This window comes from Triticum urartu, chromosome 5A (genome assembly GCF_056163025.1).
Source record: "Triticum urartu cultivar PI428250 chromosome 5A, HENAU_Tu73, whole genome shotgun sequence".
In the NCBI taxonomy this organism is placed as follows: domain Eukaryota; kingdom Viridiplantae; phylum Streptophyta; class Magnoliopsida; order Poales; family Poaceae; genus Triticum; species Triticum urartu.
Genome location: NC_141877.1, coordinates 607,604,690 through 607,627,461, shown reverse-complemented (window position 1 = coordinate 607,627,461; position 22,772 = coordinate 607,604,690). Strand labels below are relative to the sequence as shown.

Below are 22,772 nucleotides of genomic sequence, written 5' to 3'. Positions count from 1 at the left end.
GGCCAGGAGGAGTAGTTGGTGCGCAGCCCACGCGCCCGTCTCTTGTTTGTGCCGACGTAAATCAGGCTAAAAAATAAGTCGTAAATGAATCGACAGGCGGACAAAAAGCGGACGCGCATCTGTTTGGGTCATTGTGTTAGGCCGACTTTTCTGTTCATCATGACCCAAACGAACGCGCACATACGAAATTGGAGTTAGCTCTAATTGCCATCGATCGAATGATTTAAAATGAGGCTGAATGACAGACATTTGATTAACTTTTCTTTTTAAGAAAGGGGGCAGGTGCGTAGGCGATGGGTTGGATGGCTGCTTCACTATCCGCTGACCACGGACACGTTGTCTGATTTAATGGACAGAATTGAAGCTGCCGTCAGAATCATCATAGTCCGTGCAGGTGCAGCTGCAGTGATCACCCCGCTGCCTGAGCTGAGGTGCAGGAAGGCAGGCAGGTAAGCAGATGCAGCCAGCCAATGAAAGCTCTGGTTCAAGCTCTGGATGTTCCGCGAAGCGGGGCAGGGCAGGCTCACCGAACAATGGCCGGCACTGACTGATGAGCGCTGTTCAGTGCGTGCGTAGCAGCAACAACTAAACGTGTCATACTGTAGGCAACTGGAAATCGCAGCAGGCGGTGGGTTTTCGCAGATAATGCCAGGTCGTTTACATTAAGGTGAGAAATAGTCTGAGATTGCATCTTCCAAAACCTCAGAGGGTCCACTAGAATGAGATGATTTTGTTATACAATCAGCTACACTATTAGCTTCCCTGGAGCATTTTGTTACATTTCCTTGCACTCAAAAAGAATTGCCGATTTCTGGCCCAAGAAAAGGTTTAGAGCCTCAACTGCGTTTGAGCTGTCCGGTTTAATCTGTAAACTGCTATAGCCAATCTTAGCTAGTAAGTAGAATCCATTCTGAATAGTTATCATTTCTGTCGAATCCATCGAAGAAACATGATGTATAAACCAAGATGCCGCAGCAATAAAATCGTGATGATCATCCCGTGCTTGCTCCTGTGTGGGGCGGAGCTTGGATTGGGCCATGCCCCGGGCCCCAGGCTGCTACAGTAGGCTACAGGGCCAAAAAATGCAACAGTAAAACCGAAGTATTGTGCAGTCATGTTCTCCGTGCTGAAGGATCGCAGCAAGCGGTGGGTGATATCACTGCACAGTCGTCCCACGCCGGAACAGCGCATATCCCTTGGACGTGGGCTGTGGACCAAACGTCCCTCCGTTACACGCCCATGGATTGCCGAATACATTTGCTATCAGACTGGCCTCTATTAACAGCAAACGGGAAGGGATATGACCCCAAGCTATGCAAATAAACCGGGTGAATGCAGCAGAACGCAACAAGGTTCATCTACGTCGCAGCAACGAAAGTGACACGGCATATGAGAGCAACTGGCCAACGCGTGAAAGCCAAGGCCAGGCTTGTCGTGGTCAGACAAGCACAAGCTCCAGCCCCCAACAAGAGAGACCAAAGCAGACACATCCACATAATTCCGACTCCAATTAAGTAAATCTACTACTCATCCTCATCATCATATAACAATAGAACAAAGATGTCAAGATCCAAGCTATACATACATAGCGTCCAAAAATACACGACCCGCCGACCCAGCCACCACCCATCCGGCGGTAAGCGAACATCCCAACAAGACGACAACGAAAACACAGACCCACCCACAGGCACCACGGCCCGGGCCGGCGCACACTAGAGAAGAAAGAACACTAAGCACCATATATGGGTTTTGCTCGAATCAGCAGTAATATAAGGACAGTTGAATGTGTCTCACGACCTCGAGTAGTCCTCACTTGGACTTGCCACAGTTGAACCCATGGCACACCGACAGGATTATGATGAGGATGAGCGCGACGATGATGCCCAGGACAATCAGCTTGATCTTCATGTTTTGTAGCCACATCTTTCTCCTCACCTGTGTTCCTTGCTGCCTGAAATCTTGGGCCTGAAATTGCATGCACACCATTAAAAATCTTAGATAACAATTGCTGTTTCAGACATCCAACTGAAGCATAATTGGAAACACATGGTATGTTTATGCAAACTTTATGATCAAAATTGAGTAGCAATATCATGTTATCCTTTTGAAATACCCAAAAGCTCAACACTAGGCAATGTTTTGGCTCGCCAGAATAAGACCAGGATGCTAAGATGGGCGGCGTTGTATCAGCCAGGAGAACATCAACTTCAAAATTCAAATTTTGATGCCCAAGCTTAAGAACAACATTATGGTCGTTTGTGTCTCCTTATCACAAGAACACATCAACTTGGAGATATAACTGGTCATTACGATTAGAGCAATAGCAGGAAAAGACTTAAAACTCTTGTAGAGGAAAAATAACAGTTAACTTATCGTAACAGCAGAAATAATTAATGCTCCATTAGTAATAAATCCTATCCAACGTTACCTGAACAAATATGTAACTGTTCTCACCAACGGAAGTAGGAATTACAGGAAGATGACATATTCAATCACCTTAAAGTCCTTATCAGCTATAGGAGAAAACAATTTTTGATATAACCTAGGGAGGTCTCTAGTCATCCATAAGAAGTACTCCCTCCGTCTCACATATTGGATGTAATAACCTATGTTTTTAAGGCGACGCTTTGCTTTAAGGCGCTAGGGGGGGCGCCTCGACGCCTAAAGCGGACATATTTGCAAAGCGCTGGGGGTGGGGGGGGCTCGACGCCTAGGCGTCGCCTTAAAAACATAGGTAATAACATCTTATATTATGGGACAGAGGGAGTACTAGCCAGCCTTCTTCGATGAAGTATTAGCCAGTTACGCCTGAGTGGTTTGAGCATATCAAGAGCACCTAACACAACAACTACTAAGTGTGCCAGTAGTTGGCTTGACCACTTACCATAACTACAGTTTAGTATAAAGCTGGATCCATCTTAACTGCTTCAATTGTGACCTTTCTGTACTCTTGCTAATATACAATAACAGCTTGGAACCAAGCCTAATTATCCTGGTACTAACAATAAATAATAACAGCTTGGAATCGAACCCAATTAAAGTACAGTACCCAGTACAGGGCGGGATAAAAGAATGTGCCAATTATTAAAACCTGTGAGCAGAGCGGGATTAAAGAATGTGTCAATTATTAAAACCTGTGAGCGGAGATTCTCTGTCTTGTCAACAAGCAGCTCAATCTTCTCCCCGCGATCAAGAACCTGAATTTTAGAAGTACACTTAGGATCAGAAACTTCCTGCAAATTATACCTTCAGTATATCTGCAAAGTACAAAGATGTACCTTCTCAATGTTTTCCATCATCACGTTCTTGACTTCTGAAACTTGTGCTTGCACTTTAGCGAGCTTGTTTATCTCTTCAGGGTGGTCTACACAGTACTGCATGTGCTCTTTGAGTTTTGACCTACAACAGTAAACATTCACACAAAATGAGAAAGTAAGGCCATATATTTTAAATAGCCCCACACTGCCAAAAGCACACACGTACCCAAACTCTCTGTTGAGGCTGCTTGGTGCAGCAGTAGCAGCTTTCCCACCAGCATATCTTTTGCTGAAATCGTCCTTAACCCGAACCAAGAAAGCAATTGGCATCTGTTGCCCCACTGATTCCACAGCAACCACACAGTATGCTGCAGATGAAAGCATGATGTCAGCATCATAGTTTTTTGACTTGGAAGTTAGCAACATCAACAAATGCAATGTAGTGTTCTGGAATTATAACTCAACCAAGGAGAGAAACAAGCATTATCTTCATTTTTAGAGAAGTGCTATGTCTGCAAAAAATCAGTTGCTTAATATATTTCAACAGTAGTTCCTTTTATCAATTTTTCCCAGCAGTATTGTCACGGCTATAAGCAATGTGGTCGTTGGAAAACGGGTTTGAAGGAATTGAGCATTAAAATTCATAGAGTAGCACTAGAAAAAAACGCAGCAATATAACAAAATTAATCGGTAATGTTAATTTCCACTACATCATCACATCTGTCTTCTACTACCTCAGTACACAATCAGTTGACTTTTGACTTTAACTAATGAAGGTTTCACAAATGTTATATTTGAACATAATCATGTAATGTATGAACGGTATTGCTAGATTGGCAATGAGATGTACTCTACTGATGCTATACACTTAAAAAAATGCATCTGTGTACAGTAAAATGCTACTATTGAATATTCACAAGTAGAAGCCAAATGTCAGAACTAAATATGGATTGAGAGAGCATTATAGTTTCCACATTAATCCAAATCTCGAAACAGTTTTAAAGCTTCCACTGGGTATGTGCGACAAAAGCAAAGACTAGTGTTGTTGCAAAGTGCCAAAGGCTACACTTAACAAACAAGTGCATCAAATCTACAGTCCAATCAGAGAGGAACATCTATGTGAATTGATTTTTCATAAATACCGTGCAAGGGAATATTCATTCTTATGGTGCTTGCAGATCAATACTCGAATACTTTTGCGGTTGTAGAAATATTATCCATGAAATGCTTATACAAACTTAGATGGCCCATCGTAATGTGATCTGCTGTCATAAAAGGCTGAAACATGCTAAACACTTATGTAGGTTGATTTAATTTATCACTGGTGAAAACATCTTCTAACCAATTCCCTATCTACTTGCTCTTCAAAAAGATCAAGGGTATGAAAATAGCATTATAAATGGCACTCACACCCATTAGAAAACTCGGAAATGTTGATACATCTATATTACTTTTTAATAGATTATTAAGGGGCATTGCTTATCTGGAAGCCTATACCATGCATATATAGGCTGCCATTTGCTACACACGTCTAGCAAGCCAGCAATGAACCATCTACCCTTCTACTATAAATAGATATCACGACATGTAAGCAGCAACAAATGAACTGCCAAATTAGCATAAATATGTGCTGGCATTCCATACACATGCCTAGCAAGCCAGCAACTAACAGTCTGTCCTCTACTATAAATAGCACAGATATCCAGAGCCGGCACTATGTACTTGATTATTTTACTGCTGATGTCGGTCGGCTATTGCAGCTCTTACAACCACTGGCCCCATAGGCGTGGGATAAGAGGAGCAACCACAATATATTGACTGCATAGCACGATATTGACCAAGTATTACCAAACTCGAACTGGCCGATACCCAGCGTGCGACCAACTAAACTAGAAGCCTGGTACCAAACGGCGAGAGCAACAACCTCCCGCACGAAGTTCGCGCAGCAACAAGCCGATCGGCAGCAGCAATCGAAACGACCCGGCCGCAAATCCAGCGAATCCGCGAGATCTACGCCCGGCGAGCCCAAATCGAGCGCGCGTCGCACCAGATCCACGCGGATCAGATCACGCCCGCGACGAACCGGACGGAGGGAAGCAAGGATCGGGCGGGGCGGAGGGGAGGGGAGGGGAGGCGGGCGACTCACTGAAGCCGTCCTCGACGAGGTAGTTGAAGGTGTGGCCGTCGCAGTTGTAGGTGAACTTGTTGTTGCTGGCGGGGAGCTTGACGAGGCACTGGGAGGCGATGGTGGTGAAGTTGCCGGTGAACTCGGTGTACTCGGCCAGCACCACCGTGCCGCGGGCCACGAACGCGTAGATGAGCGACTGCTGCCCCATGGCTCCTCCCGCGCGCTTCGCCGCCTCTCCGCTGGAGCTCGCCGCCGGCGGGGGAGGGGGGCTGCCGGATTGGATCTCGGCGAGGCTGCTGCGGGAGGGGAGGGGAGGGGAAGGGGGAAAGGTCGGTTTCGCTTTGGTGGAGTGGGAGGAGGGGCAAGGGGCAATGGGGGTGGTGGGGGTGGTAAAAGAAAAAGGGAAATCAAATTTGGTAGGTGGACGTTTTGCGGAACGGTCCCCGAAATGTTTCCGCCCACCGCGTGGAGACCCCTTCTGGTCTGGCTGGCTCCCTCCTGGTGGGTCGTTCGTCGGTTCAACTTTTCCGGGGTTGGTTTCTTCAGGGTTAAGCGAGGGATGGATTGATTAGCTTAGCTGCCTCGTCGGGCTCAGCAGCCGCGTGCCTTCTCCGTACCGTCGATGATTTAATTATCTATCTTCCTTTGCTCGAGGGAAAAAAACTATCTATGTTCCTTTCTTCTTTTCTACTCCTGCAAATACAGTCAGATTACCACAAGTTTGGCTATTAAATTAGTACTAGAAGCTTGTGTGAGGTGCGATTGGTGCGTAATTGTATGAAATGAAACTGGGGGTCAACGAAGCTTGTGATGTTGGCGCGTATGGATGGCTGTAGCATCAAACACATCTAGAATGGACAGCACACATGTCACGCATGTGACGCGCTTTATTGTACAAAAATAAGACTATGACGCGGTAGACGGCATTTTACTAAAAGTTTTTATGGCAGCTATCATTTTTTGACAGCGAAATATACACGATAGTCTAACATTTGAGTCCTGAGGCCCTGTCAAATCGACCTTTTTTGCGCGTTTAGCCGGGTTTCGGTGAAGTTTCCCCTTTTTTTTTGTAGTTTCGATGGGTTCAGAAACGTTTGTAATCTCCAAGTTTCGTGTTTGATCCAGCCTAATCTTAAACAAAATTTTAGATCTAACTTCAAAAGAAAATCAACGGATTTAAATATGTTAAAATTTAGAAGAATTTCTGGAATTTCAAAAAGTTGATATGTCGGCGAGGTTCAAAAATTTAGGGCTTTGTTGAATGTTGATTGATTATGTCATGATTTTCCCTCCTTGCCACACATGTGTCCTCTCTCGTGAGCGTTATGAACCTCAAGACATAGTGATCCTTGCCACACATTTTCCCTCCTTGTCGTCACACCTCCGCCCTACGACGTCGGCCTGCGCCATCCACCATCGCGTGAAGGGGAGAGGAGTCTTCGTTGCCGCCTACGTCGGTAGGGCTTTGCCCATAAATGAGATTAATATGTCTCCGTAGTATATACTTTTCCAAACACTTTTGCCCTTATTTTGGACTCTAATTTGCATGATTTGAATGGAACTAACCCAAACTGACGTTGTTTTCAGCAGAATTGTCATGGTGTTACTTATGTGCAGAAACAAAAGTTCTCGAAATGACCTGAAACTCCACGGAGCGTCTTTTTGGAAATAATAAAAAATACTGGCAAAAGATCAAGACCAGGGGGCACACGCCCTAGCCACAAGGGTGGGGGCGCGCCTGCCCCCCTACCTTGTGGGCCTCCTGGAACTCCTCCGACCTCAACTCCAACTCTATATATTCACTTTCGGGGAGAAAAAAATAGAGTAGAAGGATTCATCGCGTTTTACGATACGGAGCCGCCGCCAAGCCCTAAAACCTCTCGGGAGGGCTGATCTGGAGTCCGTTCGGGGCTCCGGAAAGGGGAATTCGTCGCCGTCGTCATCATCAACTATCCTCCATCACCAATTTTATGATGCTCGTCGCTGTGCGTGAGTAATTCCATTATAGGCTTGCTGGACGGTGATGGGTTGGATGAGATTTATCATGTAATCGAGTTAGTTTTGTTAGGGTTTGATCCCTAGTATCCACTATGTTCTGAGATTGATGTTGCTATGACTTTGCTATGCTTAATGCTTGTCACTAGGGCCCGAGTGCCATGATTTCAGATCTGAACCTATTATGTTTTCATCAATATATGAGAGTTCTTGATCCTATCTTGCAAGTCTATAGTCATCTACTATGTGTTATGATCCAGCAACCCCGAAGTGACAATAATCGGGACCACTCCCGGTGATGACCGTAGTTTGAGAAGTTCATGTATTCATTATGTGTTAATGCTTTGGTCCGGTACTCTATTAAAAGGAGGCCTTAATATCCCTTAGTTTCCGTTAGGACCCCGCTGCCACAGGAGGGTAGGACAAAAGATGTCATGCAAGTTTTTTCCCTAAGCACGTATGACTATATTCGGAATACATGCCTACATTACATTGATGAATTGAAGCTAGTTCTGTGTCACCCTAGGTTATGACTGTTACATGATGAACTACATCCGGCATAATTCTCTATCATCAATCCATTGCCTACGAGCTTTCCATATATTGTTCTTCGCTTATTTACTTTCCCTTTGCTATTGTTACAATCACTATAAAATACCAAAAACATTACTTTTGTTATCATTACCTTTTGCTACCGTTAACACTATTATTATATTACTTTGCTACTAAACACTTTGCTGCAGATATTAAGTTTCCAGGTGTGGTTGAATTGACAACTCAGGTGTTAATACTTGAGAATATTATTTGGCTCTCCTTGTGTCGAATCAATAAATTTGGGTTGAATACTCTATCCTTGAAAACTGTTGCGATCCCCTATACTTGTGGGTTATCAGAGATTTGGCGGTGGCAAAGATGGGGAGGAGGGGATAAAAACATCTATAGCCAGACTTGCCAAATCCGAAACCCCATATGCCCGCGGGCACGCCCAGGCGCGTCCGTGATCAATGACCGGGCGGTCCCCAAATCGACGCCTCCATGGCCATGTATCATATCCGGCATCTTATATCCATACAAAGTCATGCAACATACTACGAGATCACCAAACGGCCAGAATCGATATGAATCAGACATATAAAACCGATAGCGAATGGGCATAATTCATATATAAACAACACCAAAAGTGGACACAATTCAACCATTCGGCAAATTCCAACTAGATAGTAGGAGCTAGATTATATAAACGGAGAGAGGGCCGATCTTCACCACTTCCTCGCCGGCCCTTTCCTCTTCCAGTCGCAAGCGTTGCTGTAAGGAAAATGTTTCAGAACCCATCAAAACTACAAAAAATAGGGATCGCGATAATCATGCTTGATGGGTTTAGAAACTTTTGTAATCTTCAAAATTCTGGTTTGATTCAACCTAATTTTGAACAAAATTTTAGATCAAATTTCTACAAAGTTCAACGAGTTTCAACATATCAAAAATTCGAAAGAACTTATGAAATTCCAAAAAATGGATATGTCAGTGAGATTCAATTTTTTTAGGCTTGTTCAGTGCTCACTAATTATGTTATAGATTTCCCTCCTTTTGCCACACATTTGTCCTCTCCCGTGAGTAGTACGAACCTTAAGCCATAGTTACCCCTTAGCGTGCAAGCTTGACTATTTAGAGCTCGTATGTGACAATATTGTGATGACAACTTTCTCGATGATAACCACCTTGAGGAACTTCCATCACCCCTCATCGACAAGATTGCTTAATGTCGTGCTCGTGCATAGATATCGCCAAAATCACTTGTGTGGCCCACAAAGCTAGGGCGGTCTCGCATCTGTCTTTTGCGCGACTTTCTCTCTAAATCCCTTTTGCCGCCAAGTACTGCAACCTTCACTTAGTCGATGATGATGATGACTTTATTGAAGTTAATCGGGATAAATCTATTAGGAGTAGGGGTCCTGCGCTTGATGACAAACCATCTTTATAAGAGGAGATAAGGTATACACAAGAGAAATAGTGGCATCGAAAAAGGTCAAATCGGCTGCGATTGGAGAGTGGTGATAGTGACACGTCGGCGGCTCGTTCTGGCGGCAGTAATGGTCATTCGGTAGTCTCGAAATCTTGATGTAATTTTTATTATATACTATTTAATATGCTTTGTAATTCTTTTGATGAACCTTTTATTTTACGGTATAGATCTGATGCTTTTCGCAAGAAAAAAAAAGTGAGACAGAAAAGCTTTATTTGAAAGACAAAGAAGATGCCTACCCGGTACGGAGGCCCTGTTTGGTTTAGCTTTTATCGACGGATTCCGCTGCCGCGCAATAGAATCTGAACCAAAGGGCGAACCCAGCAGAATCCGATTTCAGAAATCTGCTGCTAAAATCTGAACCAAAAGCAAAAGCAGCCCAGGACGTGCTTTCCAAAATCTGATTCCACTGCGGGCTAAAATCTGAAAAAGCTGTATCAGCTGATTTGCCAAATGACATACATCTTTTTTACATCAGATTTTTCACAGCTGCTTTTAAAAATTCACAGCCGAACCAAACAGGGCATAGTCGCTACCTCCTGGACTGCCTTCCACGGGCACACCGGACACGTGACGGCGACCCGCGTCGGTTCGCCAGGCTGAAGACAGCTTGCGGCGCAACAACATGCTCCAAGACGGGTCGGGACGGGCCGGGCTGGGCTGGGCCGGGCCGACCCGCACGTCCAGACCCACACCGATGGGGCAGATTCGATCGCGTGGAGTGGAGTAGAGTAGATCCAGACCCACGCACGCCCGCCAATCACCGCGTGGCCAAATCCCGAGCATTTATTAATTTCTTTCTCCTCCAGTCTTCTCTGACCCTCCCTCCCCTCTCCCCTGCGCAAGTGCACAGTGGGTCAGTGCCGCGGCGAGCTCCCCCAGCCTCCGCCTCCCCACCCGATCTGGTCGCCCCCCGCCCGCGGACGCAGCCCCCGCCAAACCCTAGGGCTCCGCCGCGCCGCCGCGCGAAGGGGCGCTTCGCTGCTCGCCCGCTCGTGATGGAGCCCGCCCCGCAGCTCAAGGCCGAGCCCTGGCGCCCGCCGCACCGCGCCGGCGCGGCCGGCGGGCGCGCGGCGGGGGAGGCGTCCTCCGCCGTCACGGGCCAGAGCAGCGGCAGCCGCCCGCGGAGGAGGCAGCGGGAGCCTCCCGCTTCCGAGGACGACTCGGCCTCCGCCAGGCCCGTCTCCACCTCCGGCGGCGGCGGCCAGGATTTGGTAGGTTCTTCCTCGGCGTTCGTCGTGATCCGTGTGGCGGGGGTGGAGTTTGGGCTGATGAGAGGGGAATTCGGAGGCTCACAAATTGTTGCTCCACTACTTGCTGGAAGTGAGCTCTGAGAGTGTACGCTTCAGACACTGGTCAGCTTGGCTGCGTCGGTGATCTGTTCATGTGTTCGATTCGGCGTAGTTGTGCTTCTTCTAAGTCAGTAGCATGACCGTTTTGGTTAGCTTGGATTGGTTTGGTACTTTAGTTTAGTTCGATATATATGGTCTAGCACTTGCCCTGTGACGGTGCCTGTATGTAACTAGACTTGGATGCTGGTTCACAATTTAGTTTACATAGGGCCGTACAAAAAATTCCACAACATTCCCAGAAGTACTGGAAGGTTAACATTGTAGATTCCCCTAATTACCAAATGCCTTCGAGTAGGAACCATAAGTGGTGTTTAAGTTTGAGTATAGATAAGACTCACTTCCAGATGTCTGAAAGCCACCATTACCCTGTAACCACCTTTCATCATTATTTTAATAATAACACACAGTTGATTGCAGTAGTAGTTTTCCTATTTTTAGATGGCCACCGTTTTATTATATCCATGGTGTTGGCATGGATTCTACCCCCTCCGGGATTTTTACTCCGCATACAAGTTTTGTCTTAAGTCAAATTTTGCAAAGTTTTTGACCAAAATTATAGGGAAAATGTCAACATTCACAGTATCAATTCAATATCATTAGATGCATCAATATTGCAAATCTTTAGTATTGTAGATGTTGATAGTTTTAAATATAAATTTGGTCAAACTTTCTTTACGAAGTTTAACTTAAAACAAATGCGGAGTAAAAAGAAACGGAGGGAGTACTTTTGACAAAGCCATCCTGTAGTGGCTTTCAGAACTCAACTTCTGTCAACTGAAAGGATGTATATAATAAGTAGGTGTCGTAACTTGGTACTGACCAGTGATGTGTGTACGCACTCTAGATTGGTCCATATCGGTGCTAAACTGATAATGCCTGTCAGGCTTGGCTCACTGATGTTGACAGCGTATGATTGCTCTGCTCAGTATCAAGTTAACAAGACTAGTTTATCCTTGCACAAAGTCTGCCAATCTTTATAATCCCTAGTTGCAAGGGGACAAGTTACTCAACCAGCAGTAGATGTGCATATGCCATAGAACTTCTACTGTCCTACATGCTCTTTATGTAGCTACAGCCTACAGTCAGCACTATTCTACTGTTGAAATCTTGCTGGCACTTTTAAATCTGTAATAGTCATTGGTATCCCAGTTACCTGCTTGCTATATTAGTAGCTTAGAAAATAAAACCATCCACTGTTTTCTTAACCTTCTCCCAGTGTTATTTTTTGTTTACATAAACTGTATGCATGTTGAATTATATACCATGGCCAAGTTTTTGGGTGACAGCTGGTTTGACTATTTGTTTTAGAGTTCTCTGTTTTCGGTACCTACGGTTTTAGTGCAATACTTTTTTGGTCTGTACTTGCTGGTTAAAGGTGGTTGATGGACAAACAATTAAATCCAATCAATTGTCTCCAACACTTAACTACTAAAGTACTGAGCCAACAACCTAATGGTCCAGAGTGTTTTGCATCTTCTACTTGCATTTAGTAACCTACTGTGATATTTTAGCAGGCATCATATTGGTGATAGTCTGCAAGCTATCATTATTGTCATATGTGATCTTTGATTTTGGCGTGCCATTTTTGTGCCCCTTATATTGACTGGTTATGTACCGATTGACAGTTTAAATAGTTGTTTGACTTCGTAGGCCAGAAGGTGGTTTACAATATTTTTGTTATATTCTATAATAAAGAAAAATGCCCCACAGCACAGCTTATGCAGAGAGCAAGTGCTCAATTGTTCTTTCTCCCGTCTGTCCTAATCGCCAATTCACTGGAATCTTAATGTGCAGACTGATGCAGAAGCAAAGCGTTTCAAGGCAAATAAATCCAGTGATGAGAATGGCAGTTTCAGAAAAGATGCTGAAGCTGATTCAAGAAATGCTAGTAAGGCTGTTGATCAAAATCCTCCACCACCAAAGCAAGATTTCATCCATGTGAGGGCAAGAAGGGGTCAAGCAACTGACAGCCATAGCCTTGCAGAAAGGGTCAGTTCAATGCACAGTTTTCAGTTTTGACTATCCTGAATGTATTGTTTTCAGTTTTGAGTATTCTTATACACCCCATAGATACACATTCACACTACCCATTACAGGAGCTACAGATCTGGTCACTGAAAGTTCTATTTATTTTGACAGGCACGGCGTGAGAAAATAACCGAGCGGATGAAAATTCTCCAAGATCTTGTCCCTGGATGTAATAAGGTGCATTTTAATCTCATCAACAAGCATTCAATATATTTTATGTTTCCATTCTGTCCCACTAATGTCCATATATATTTATCTTTGTATCATCTTCAAACTTCCTCCCTAGTTTTGTGTCTGTCAATGATTTTCTTTGGAAAGCTTATGCGTCCTTGGTTAGGTTATTGGCAAAGCATCAGTCCTTGATGAGATAATCAATTATGTCCAAGCTTTGGAACGTCAAATTGAGGTATGTTGTGTCACAGATTGTTGCTTCTATGGAATTGTGTTGCCCTCTGTAGTGCAGTTAATAATTGCTCGACAATTGCTGTCATCTGCAGTTCCTGTCCATGAAGCTTGAGGCGGTTAATGCCCATGCCCATGCTCACAACGGAGTTGAAACATTTCCAACTAAAGACGTAAGTCAGTTGTGAACTCAGTGGCTAACTATAGCAAGATAACTGGTACAAGGAAATATATCTTAGCTTCAACATTTGATTTCTCAAACTGTGCCACCAATATATTATTTCACATTTTGTCCCTTGCAAATATATTCCAATGATATATTGGCACGTTTGTGTACAGCAAAACATATCTTAGCTCCAGAAGGTTTACCTTTTGTTCTTCTCACTTGCAGTTCGCTGCGCCAACATACAACACAGCTCCAGGGTTAACATTTGACCCACAAACACCAAGGGAGTATGCCCAGGGCTCGCCGGCTGCAGAATGGCTTCACATGCAGATTGGTGGCACCTACGAAAGAGTGACATGAGCAGAACAAAAGTCCAGGGTGTTGCCCAACAAAGCGTGTCATGAATCCTCGGCCAATCAACCCCCACTTTCATATCGTAGATCATTTTTTTTGTGCCACCATCTCGTTCCAAATGCGGTTTTATTCATAGTTTTTGGAGCTGTAATTGCCGGTAGAGACGTCAGACATGTATTTAGAGAGAACCGCCGAGCACAGTGCCTTTTTGTTTTGACCTTCGGATTCAGGACTGTTCCTCATGTATTCGCAACCTTCATGTATTCCATGGATTTCTGTAGCTGGTAATCATTCTTAAGATGAAAGGAAGCGACTTTTTTTTCAGGTGTCTGTCAGGCTGTGAAAGCTTAAACCTTATCTTTTTTTTTTCTGATTTCATTTATTTATTGGTTTTAGAATCAAAGCTTGAACCTTATGGCATGTTTCTCTTTCTGAGTTCTGTGGGTTTGTGCCCATGGCAGTTGGTTTCTCGGATCACATGTTTGGTGTCTTCAGGGTTTGCCTGAGATTGGATTTTCACTCCATGATTTTGCGCTACAAAAATGAACCCTTTTTTTTCATGGCTTGTATAGTTGGTTTTAGCTTTTAGTGTCCCCTTGTTGCCCTAGGGCCTTTATTTTATCTTCAGAGCTTGCAAGGAACTTTGGTTCTTTTTTACCTGAATCGATTCAGGCCGGTACCTAAAAAAAAGTCCGCAAATTTGACCATCTCAACAAATGTAAATATGTGATTGTCAAACACCCAGGGTTCAAATGCCGGAGGGCGAAGAGCTTATGAAAAACAAAAACACGCATGGGTTCATGCTGGAACAGCTCGAAGCCATTCATCATTTGCACTGCTCCTGAAGCTTTGATATATCTGCCGCTCGCTTCTGACCTCCTTCAGCTTTCTATGTAGGTTTGCATCATGAAGTTGAGAAAAACCAAGATGCTAGTACGATCAACGGTGTCTTATTCAGGAGAAAACAAGGAACACTGGAGTATATGCAGGTTATATCGATCCTGAATTTCTCGGAACTGGGCAACCAACAGAGAAATCCAATGGATATTCTTTATTTCTTTTGATGTCGTGCTGTTTGAGGTGTTGTGTGCTCGGGCTGCATTGGGATCCTAGTTTTCCAAGGAGACAAGTTGAACTTGCACAATGCGCCCTTAGTTGCCAGAAGAAGGGCGTCCTTGATCTGATTGTTGATCCCTATCTTGAAGGAAAGATTGCTCCGCGGTGCTTCAAGAAGTTTGTGGAGATTGCTGAGAAATGTGTAAGTGATCGTGGTATCGACCGCCCTACAATGCAAGAAGTGCTTGAGAAGCTGGAGTTGTGTCTTGTAGAACAAAGCGGAAGCCTTGGTGATGGGATGCTGGCCGAAGAGTTGTAGAGTACCTTGTAGCAGACGATGATTCCAGATATTGTGGTGAGATTATGACACGGATGGTGATGAGCAAGTTGCGGATAGTATGGATTCCTAACGGCCAACGGCATGATGAGCAGGCAAGAAGTGCTTTCACGACCAATTTCCTAGTACTGGTAATGCTCATGTCCGAGAGAATTATTCCATAAATTTATATGTTCCGCCCCTTCTTTTGGGAAGCAAGTATTTCTTACTTCTTCATGCTTTTCGTTACCCGAGTGCTGTAATGGATTTATGAGGCCCTTCGCCTGGGAAATACCCTTTGCTTCCTGGTTGTAGATACACCTGGGATTTTTTTTTACAAAAAAGTCAAATAAGTTTAGAAGTTTGTTTGGATTTTGCACTAGTATATAAATTTTCACGAATAAAAACCCAGCGTTGACTTCGGGGCAAAAAGAAAATTTATTTGCTATTATAGGTCACTATTCACACTATTTTGGCTGAAAATTTTATTTTTTTGAAAAGGAGTTCGTAGGGTTTTTCGTCTTGTGAAATTTTGTCACAAGTACAATGAATTACTATTTTTTTCATATAGGATGTATGTACATCCATAGACGAAAGCCCGCGTCCCTCTTTGCCTGCACTATTATATCATGTGTTTGTCAATGATATGAATATTAGATTACATGGTTCTCGACGAGTGGACGCCTCCTTGTTTAGTGGCGATCAGCGTGCAAAGGAGGTGTGCTGTCAGCGTTTTCGACGGTCCTGGGGTCAGTTAGGATTCGTTTTACGGTGCAAGTTACCGGACGGGGCTTGCCTGCTCCCGTCGCCTGCTCCCATCCGTGCTCCCCTTCCCTAATTCTTCATCTAACGGCTGGCGCTATTTTCCTTCCCCGTGCGTCTTTTCTGGCAAAAAAGAAATCACGAAGCTCCTGTATTTTCGTTTGCCCGAATACGTATTCGCTCCTCCTCTATCTCTTTCCCTGCCGACAGTCGACCGTGGGGAGCGGAGGCATCGAGTGGATCGGCTACCTCCCCAAGGCGTCGTCGCGGCTTCCGGCGGGAGGTCCGTCAGCGTGCACTGCCTTGTCTCACCGTAGTCCGCAGTTATGGCGCCGCGCTCGTCCCAGATTTCGGCTTCTCCCGCCGCAAGACCGGCTCCTCCTCTTGATTCGTCCTCGCGCAAGGGCCAGGTCTTGGAGTTGCCTGTGATGCGGGCAGCCATGGTGGAGCTCGGGTCGGGATAGTGGAGGTGGTGGTGGCTGTTGTGCCGCCACTGAAGACCACGGGCGGTGGCAGGGCAGAGGCCGCGGCGAGCGACGAGGGCGGCCGCCATCCAGCGGGTCTTCGCGGGCCCGACACCGGCCATGCGGCTGCCGACCTAGCCTACTAGCGCCATGGTCAGTACGGCAACTCACCCTCGCTCCCTTCCATCCTCCTCTCTACTGTTTTGTGCAGAATACAGATGTCTCCTGGTTTCTTTTCCCTTCAGTTCAGATCCGAGCAAGCAACAGCTAGCTAGTACCAATTAAGCACACATGCACATCGGGCCTTGCAAATTAATTTGTTCCATACAGTGATTCGTTAAAAGCTCAAATTATGTGAGTGCAAAATTATAGACCGAAATTAGTTTCTAAATGTCCTGGATACCTAGTTAGCTCAGTTTTAGTTGATAATTCCTTTCTATCACTGTTTTGCTGCGTAATGAAGGTGCTCAATTTTATATATTTTTAAAGATGTTTAATTTTTGAGGCAACAAAATACATAGTTCAAACACAGTGGATTCGGACATGGGAATCTCTTGCGTTGCACAAAATGCTGATGGTGTCGTTTACTGGTTGAAAATAAACTGAAAGTTAATTAGCTACTGATGGTAATATTTGCATACAGGATGATGCCAGAAAGACGGTTCAACTAAGTGAACAAACTACTCCTTAGATCGATGCATGCAAAGTCGTTGGTTTGGCTCATCCTCATCCAGGTGACAGTGGCGCTCCATTACCATAGTGATCGACTAATGGTCTGTTTGTCAGGTTAGAGAAACTAATCTATGATGTTGGTAATAGTACAGTTTGTACCTGATGCTAACCAAGCCTATTAATACAAGACAGATAAGACTATTTTTATATTTATCACAGTCACAAATTGCTTATTCAGTTAATTGCTGATTGATATAGGTAGTCTCCTTCAATCCATGGTCGTATACTCATAGGTTCTAATAGAATTGCACAGAAGTACATGAAATAAAAATCTATAACATTGATTAAGCTGGCTTTTGTTGTTGGGAGAATGGTAGATTTTGTCCTGGGATCATCGTCGGGGTTGAGGTACCAACGGTAGGATTTTGTTGCTGGAGAAATGACAGATTCTGTCCGGGCATCATCATAGGGGTAGAAGTACCACTGGTAGGAGTCTGCTGTTGAAAGAATGATAGATTTTGTCCTGGCATCATCGTAGGGCTACAGGTACCAATGGTAGGATTCTGTTGTTGGAAGAATGGTAAATTCTGTCCTGCCATTATCCTAGGGGTAGAGGTACCACTGGTAGGAGTCTGTTGTTGGAAGAATAATATATTTTGTCCTGGCATCATCGTAGGGGTCGACAGACCAATGGATTGTTGCAGACTTGAGTTGTAATGTGCTAAATAGGGGTAAGCATGACTTGGCGGAGCTCCCAGTTGAACCTATGCAGATAAATAGCAAAGCTTAGGTCACAGGTGATTGAAAATGAGAAATAGTTCAATAATTAAACTTCTTATACCATTTGGCTTGGATTGTACTGTGGTAAATACCCAGGCATTTGGTTTGTCAAAGGCATTTCAGGTCCTTCTTGTAAAGAATTGACTGTCTTCTTTTTCTTCTTTGTTTTTGCTTTCTCCAAGCCATCAGCGGGTCTTGCTGATCCTGGTACAATATTTTCTCTGAATTGACCCTATGAAGATTAACAACAAAACTTAGTGTGGTTCAAGTTTAAAAAGGAGATAAAGTCAAAAAGCTTCGACTTCTTATACCATTAAGATTGGGTTATACGTAGGCATTTGATTTGTGAAAGGCATTTCAGGTTGTAGTTGTAAAGAATCATCTATCTTCTTTTTCTTCGTTGTTTTTGCTTTCTCCAAGCCACCAACGGGTCTCGCTGATCCTCGTACAGTCTTCTCCTTGACCTTCATACCTCTTGGCATGTGAAGCCCCTCGTTATGCTTTGAAACTCTAGTAGAGTCGATGTTCAGACCTGCAACCATATAGTAAAATGTAAGTCTTTGAATATACCCTATGCAACTAGTAGTATAGTATATAACTATATACCTTGTGAAACAGAGGAGTCACCCAAATCTGGATTTGGGTCTGGATCAACTCTGATTTTCAAGCTTTGCTCCACATCTCGTGCTAGCTGCTCTGCACATTTAGCAGCCATATCATATGTTTCATCGGACTCTGCGGCGCGAGCAGCTATGTGGATAAACATTCTGCACAAGTCCTTGTAAAAGTTCGACATTCTTGCTTTTAGATCTTCATGCAGATTGCGATTGCTTGTTATCTCTAGCACTTTCGCATCAATTGTCCATCTTTTCAGTATATATTGTTCAGGGATATGCTTGATATTATTAATATCAAGTATCTTTAAGCAATGAGAGCAGAGGATTCCAGCAAATTCAAACTTCTTGCAACTGCAATTGACCTTTTCTTCATTTGGATAAAAACTGACAACATGCTCGCGCTGCGTTCCATGAAATTTTACTGTGTAAACCTTCTTCTCTTTATCACTTGAATCACAAAGAAATGTGTCATAGTTCAGGGTCCGAAGCACTTGCTCCTGAAACATCTTGAATATTGCGGGAGTATATGTAGTTGCGGCTTGCCTTAACACATAGCTACCTTCTGCCTTCAGCTTGGGAGTAGTTTGTGACGCCTTGAAGTCACACTTCACCTCTACAAATCTTTTATCCGCAACTAGACGCTCAAAATGCTCAAAAAAAGTAAGCATGTCATATTTAATACTAATGTACCGCTTTAGTTCATTATTCATGCTTTCACTTCTTTGGGTAGTGCTCATGTGGGCTGAGAATGTATTTCTGCCATACACTAGTGCCCATTGCTCCCTTTTCTCAAACAGCCTTTGCAGCCACGTATTGTCACGGAGTCCATACCTGTCTAGCATTCTATTCCATTCATTTATAAAATCGTCTTCTTCCTCAATATCATAGATGCAATGCTGGAAATCGGCATTGAACTTCTTATATTCTTCAACAACCCCAGCAAGGTGCTTGCAAGCATTTTGATTCATATGCCACACACAAAGTCTATGGTGAGACTGAGGAAGGACTTTACTGATTGCCTTGGCCATTGCTGCATCTTCATCGGTCAGAATAGTCCTTGGATGTTTCCCAGACATAGCTATTAGAAATGTTCTAAAAAGCCAACCAAAACTTTCAGCAGTTTCATCATAGAGAAGTGTAGCACCAAAGACCATGGTTTTCTTGTGATTATTCACCCCAACAATCAAACCAAAGGGACGCCCATCATCTAGTTTCCTATATGTGGTGTCAAAGCATATAACATCACCAAACATTGCATAGTCTGATATCATTTTCGAATCAGCCCAGAAAATATTAGTTATCAGATCATCCTCGTCAACTTGAATTGAATAGAAAAAATTGGCATCTTCTTTTACCTTCTTCTCCATGTATTCTAACACCCCCCCTGTGTCTCCTTTCTTTGCTTGCAGTGTTCTCTTAGAGTACAAACGATTTTTCATATCTTCGGGTGCAAACCCAAGATTTGGAAGTCCACATGCTTCTTTGGCCATAAGATCTATAGTTGCTTTATTTGAAATGCCCACAGACTTTGCGACTTCAGCGTTTGCTATTTGTGCTTCTGTGACTTTCCTTTGGGATCTTAAGTATAGGGCCATGTCTCCAGTAGCAAGAGGATGGTTATGTGCTGCCTCAAATTCGTACACATAATATAATCCATTTTTGAGACTTATCTTCATATGGGCTTGACAACCACATCGTGTTTCGGGCCTACTGTAACTGAAAGAATCCTCTCTGCTATCTTCAGCACGGAATCCTGTCAATTAAAGTAATTATCTTAGTGAAACCAAAAGTAATAGTAGTATAACCAAAACAAAAATACAAACAACCCATACCTTGACGGGAGCACATAAATGTCCGTTGTTGTATTACAGTAGTATTCTTCACTTTATGGTGACTTCCTCTTCGGATGCTAAAACCAGTAGCTTTTGCATATTTGTTATAAAATGAGTAGGCCTCCTCTTCCGATAAAAATGTCATGTCAATCTTTGGTAACCTGTTGTCAGTACAATTTGTTGCAACATTTTCTTGCACATCCTGTATGAATTAGTATTCAATTTTGTTAATGCACATTTTCACATATGTTGTATTGTGCTTACCATGCGTAATTTGACTGGATTTATGAAACACAGATTAAAAAAAGATTACCCATGTCATAACAGTATTATCAAACAATGTAGACTAATATGCACGGGCTGCTGTTTTATTAGAATATGCTGACTAGAGTATTAACTGAGTATTAAGCATCTATTTTGACATGTGCAGTTTCTTCATGTACCAGGCATAAGGCTAGTATAATTATAACCGATCCATAAGTTGTATCATCCTATACGAAGCAAACACAGATGTTTTATGATCATGATCGACATTTTCAATTTTGTTTTCATCAGGAAGAATTAACAATCTACAATCGTGAAGGCATTTTTGATCTTTATCAGCAGGGAAAATTAATCAGTACATTCTACAAGGAAAAGAACAATGAAAAGAGATCATGAAGGCTATACTTTTGGTCCCTGAGATTCATCACCGTCCTCATGGATTCGAGGATCGATGCTTGAAGAAGCCATGGGGAACAAGATGCCCCTTTCCTTCAGCCCCTAGGTCGCCTTGCTTCTGCCCGATTGATGCACCTTAGCCTTGTGAATTTCCTTCTTCTGCCTGATATTGAATTTGTTTGACGTGCTTCTGCCAAGGATCTTGTTCCTGATTGATGTGGGCAATGGTGAGATTTGCGTGTTTGTGTGTTTTCGTTTGGATTAACAAAGGTCTAAGAGATTTGGTGCCCAAACCTCTTTTGTTCTGTATGTTGGCGGCAAAAATTGAGATCAGCCTCATTTTCCCTCCAGGTTAGTGCAGCGGGAGTCTTGCCAGGTATTACGGACAGATAACAGAGAGAGAGACGTGGGTGGAGATAAGCTGTGCCAAGTATTACGGAAAGATAACAGACAGAGAATACGAGTTTTGTAACGTGTTTTCTTTCGCTGGAAAAGGGGCATGGGTGGAGATAAGTTGCGCAGCCGTCGGATGGAAAATAACTCGCTGGGAGCACGGATGGGAGCAGGCGACGGGAGCAGGCAAGCCCCATCCGCAAGTTACCAGTCATAGGAAATGCTAGTATTTGCACAGATCCACCGTCGATTTGAAGGGTAAATATAGGCAGTTTACATTAGATTTCTTTTCTTTTAGCCCAAGGGCAGTCTAGCTCGATAGTTAAATAGTTCAATCAATCAACAGAAAGTCCCGACTTGTCACCCAAGCCCTAGTTGCCGCCGCAGCCGACCCGTGGCTCTCGCCGCCGCGCCACCGCGCCGTCGGCCTCCGGATCCTTCCTGCCCGTCCGTTCCATCCGCCTCTACCGTACCTCCTGCCCGAGCCGTCCGCCTCCGGAACCTTCAGGTCCGTCCGTTCCGTCCGCCTCTACCAGAATCTCTGGCCGCCGTTTACCGATGCACCACCGCCCGCTAATCCTGCTGTCGCCGTTGGCACTGCCCTTCCGTTCGTCTCTATCACTGCTGGTCCGCCGGCAGAAGGTAATGCTTCAATAATACCAAAGAGATTAGAATTCACGTATGAGGCCCAAGTAAAATTAAACTGGACATGCTCTTGCCTTCAGTACTCTATATTCTCTTGACCTTTATCGTCGACACTGTTATATCTTCTATAAGAATGATGTGGCATCAGAAGTTTTGTTCATACAGAATCTTAAATAATTTTAGAAAAGGTGTGTCTAGGGCACATCTAGATGTGCTCTAGTTATTGCACATCTAAGTGGGTGAGTCAAGCATAAAGAGGAAAAGAAAAAAGAAAAAGTAAGTATCCACACGAATCTCAACGTAAGATCAATGACATAGGATTTAGATGTGCAATACTTATAGCACATCTAGATGTGCTTTAGCAAAACTGTTTTAGAAATTGCATGGAGTATTTAGGACCAACTCTCCATGAAAACATGGTGGCTACATATTATTTGCTTGGTGGAATCACATAGTTTATATTGTTTGCTTACAGTACAGGCAAAGTCAATCCACATATATTCAGAACACTTGCAATTACGGTTCACATTTTGGTGTGTTGGTTGTCATGTGGCAGAAGTGCTTTGATTTACATTTTTGATGATGTAGTTTGGCACTAGAGATGCGTAAATGACATTATTCAGTTTATTTGTGGCCGGCATGCAGTTGCACAACATGGATGCTCGCCATGTCAGCATAGAGGAAACTGAAGAATATTACAGGGTTGTTAGTCAAACATTCACAAGCGATGAACAAGGTTTCGAGTTCTGTAATAAACATGCTTAAGAGGAAGTGTTCAGCGTCAGGAAGGCCAATGTGAAAAACAAGGGAGACATAAGAATCCAAAGGTTGTATATGTGCAGCAAAGAGATATATAGGCCCATGAATAAC

General features: G+C 43.8%; 3 protein-coding genes and 1 long non-coding RNA gene across 4 annotated transcripts; 2 read left to right on the top strand and 2 right to left on the bottom strand.

Annotated features, from left to right (window-relative positions):
• Positions 1–1,510: 1,510 nt before the first annotated feature.
• Positions 1,511–5,765, bottom strand: LOC125511003 (vesicle-associated membrane protein 721). Its single transcript, XM_048676289.2, has 5 exons — positions 5,404–5,765; positions 3,484–3,625; positions 3,279–3,399; positions 3,135–3,197; positions 1,511–1,965 (listed from the first exon to the last, which is right to left on the bottom strand). Exons 1-5 carry the CDS (start codon positions 5,591–5,593, stop codon positions 1,810–1,812), a joined length of 672 nt encoding a protein of 223 aa, XP_048532246.1. The 5' UTR covers positions 5,594–5,765; the 3' UTR covers positions 1,511–1,809.
• Positions 5,766–10,177: 4,412 nt separating this feature from the next.
• On the top strand, positions 10,178–14,029 carry LOC125511002 (transcription factor BHLH089-like). Its single transcript, XM_048676288.2, has 6 exons — positions 10,178–10,617; positions 12,550–12,744; positions 12,895–12,960; positions 13,121–13,189; positions 13,281–13,358; positions 13,577–14,029. The coding sequence occupies exons 1-6, from the start codon at positions 10,402–10,404 to the stop codon at positions 13,709–13,711; spliced, it is 759 nt and encodes a 252-aa protein (XP_048532245.2). The 5' UTR covers positions 10,178–10,401; the 3' UTR covers positions 13,712–14,029.
• A 1,965-nt stretch (positions 14,030–15,994) lies between these two features.
• Positions 15,995–21,207, top strand: LOC147973303 (uncharacterized). The gene is made up of 3 exons (XR_015603640.1): positions 15,995–16,456; positions 16,947–17,089; positions 20,760–21,207. It is a non-coding gene; the product is annotated as an uncharacterized LOC147973303 (long non-coding RNA).
• On the bottom strand, positions 17,089–20,107 carry LOC125547146 (protein FAR1-RELATED SEQUENCE 9-like). Its single transcript, XM_087524949.1, has 4 exons — positions 18,362–20,107; positions 18,067–18,287; positions 17,817–17,987; positions 17,089–17,739 (listed from the first exon to the last, which is right to left on the bottom strand). The coding sequence occupies exons 1-4, from the start codon at positions 20,046–20,048 to the stop codon at positions 17,320–17,322; spliced, it is 2,499 nt and encodes an 832-aa protein (XP_087381075.1). The 5' UTR covers positions 20,049–20,107; the 3' UTR covers positions 17,089–17,319.
• Positions 21,208–22,772: the final 1,565 nt, after the last annotated feature.

What these genes read in the sequence shown, in the direction of transcription:
- LOC125511003 (XM_048676289.2), bottom strand. Translation starts at nt 5,593, where the DNA reads ATGGGGCAGCAGTCGCTCATCTACGCGTTCGTGGCCCGCGGCACGGTG. An exon ending in CCTCGTCGAGGACGGCTTCA is followed by an intron (nt 3,626 to 5,403) that starts GTGAGTCGCCCG and finishes TTTCATCTGCAG; the next exon opens with CATACTGTGTGGTTGCTGTG. An exon ending in AGCCTCAACAGAGAGTTTGG is followed by an intron (nt 3,400 to 3,483) that starts GTACGTGTGTGC and finishes TTACTGTTGTAG; the next exon opens with GTCAAAACTCAAAGAGCACA.
- LOC125511002 (XM_048676288.2), top strand. Translation starts at nt 10,402, where the DNA reads ATGGAGCCCGCCCCGCAGCTCAAGGCCGAGCCCTGGCGCCCGCCGCAC. An exon ending in GCGGCGGCGGCCAGGATTTG is followed by an intron (nt 10,618 to 12,549) that starts GTAGGTTCTTCC and finishes CTTAATGTGCAG; the next exon opens with ACTGATGCAGAAGCAAAGCG. An exon ending in CTTTGGAACGTCAAATTGAG is followed by an intron (nt 13,190 to 13,280) that starts GTATGTTGTGTC and finishes TGTCATCTGCAG; the next exon opens with TTCCTGTCCATGAAGCTTGA.
- LOC125547146 (XM_087524949.1), bottom strand. Translation starts at nt 20,048, where the DNA reads ATGAAGATAAGTCTCAAAAATGGATTATATTATGTGTACGAATTTGAG. An exon ending in TGACTCCTCTGTTTCACAAG is followed by an intron (nt 18,288 to 18,361) that starts GTATATAGTTAT and finishes ATATGGTTGCAG; the next exon opens with GTCTGAACATCGACTCTACT. An exon ending in CGTATAACCCAATCTTAATG is followed by an intron (nt 17,988 to 18,066) that starts GTATAAGAAGTC and finishes TAATCTTCATAG; the next exon opens with GGTCAATTCAGAGAAAATAT.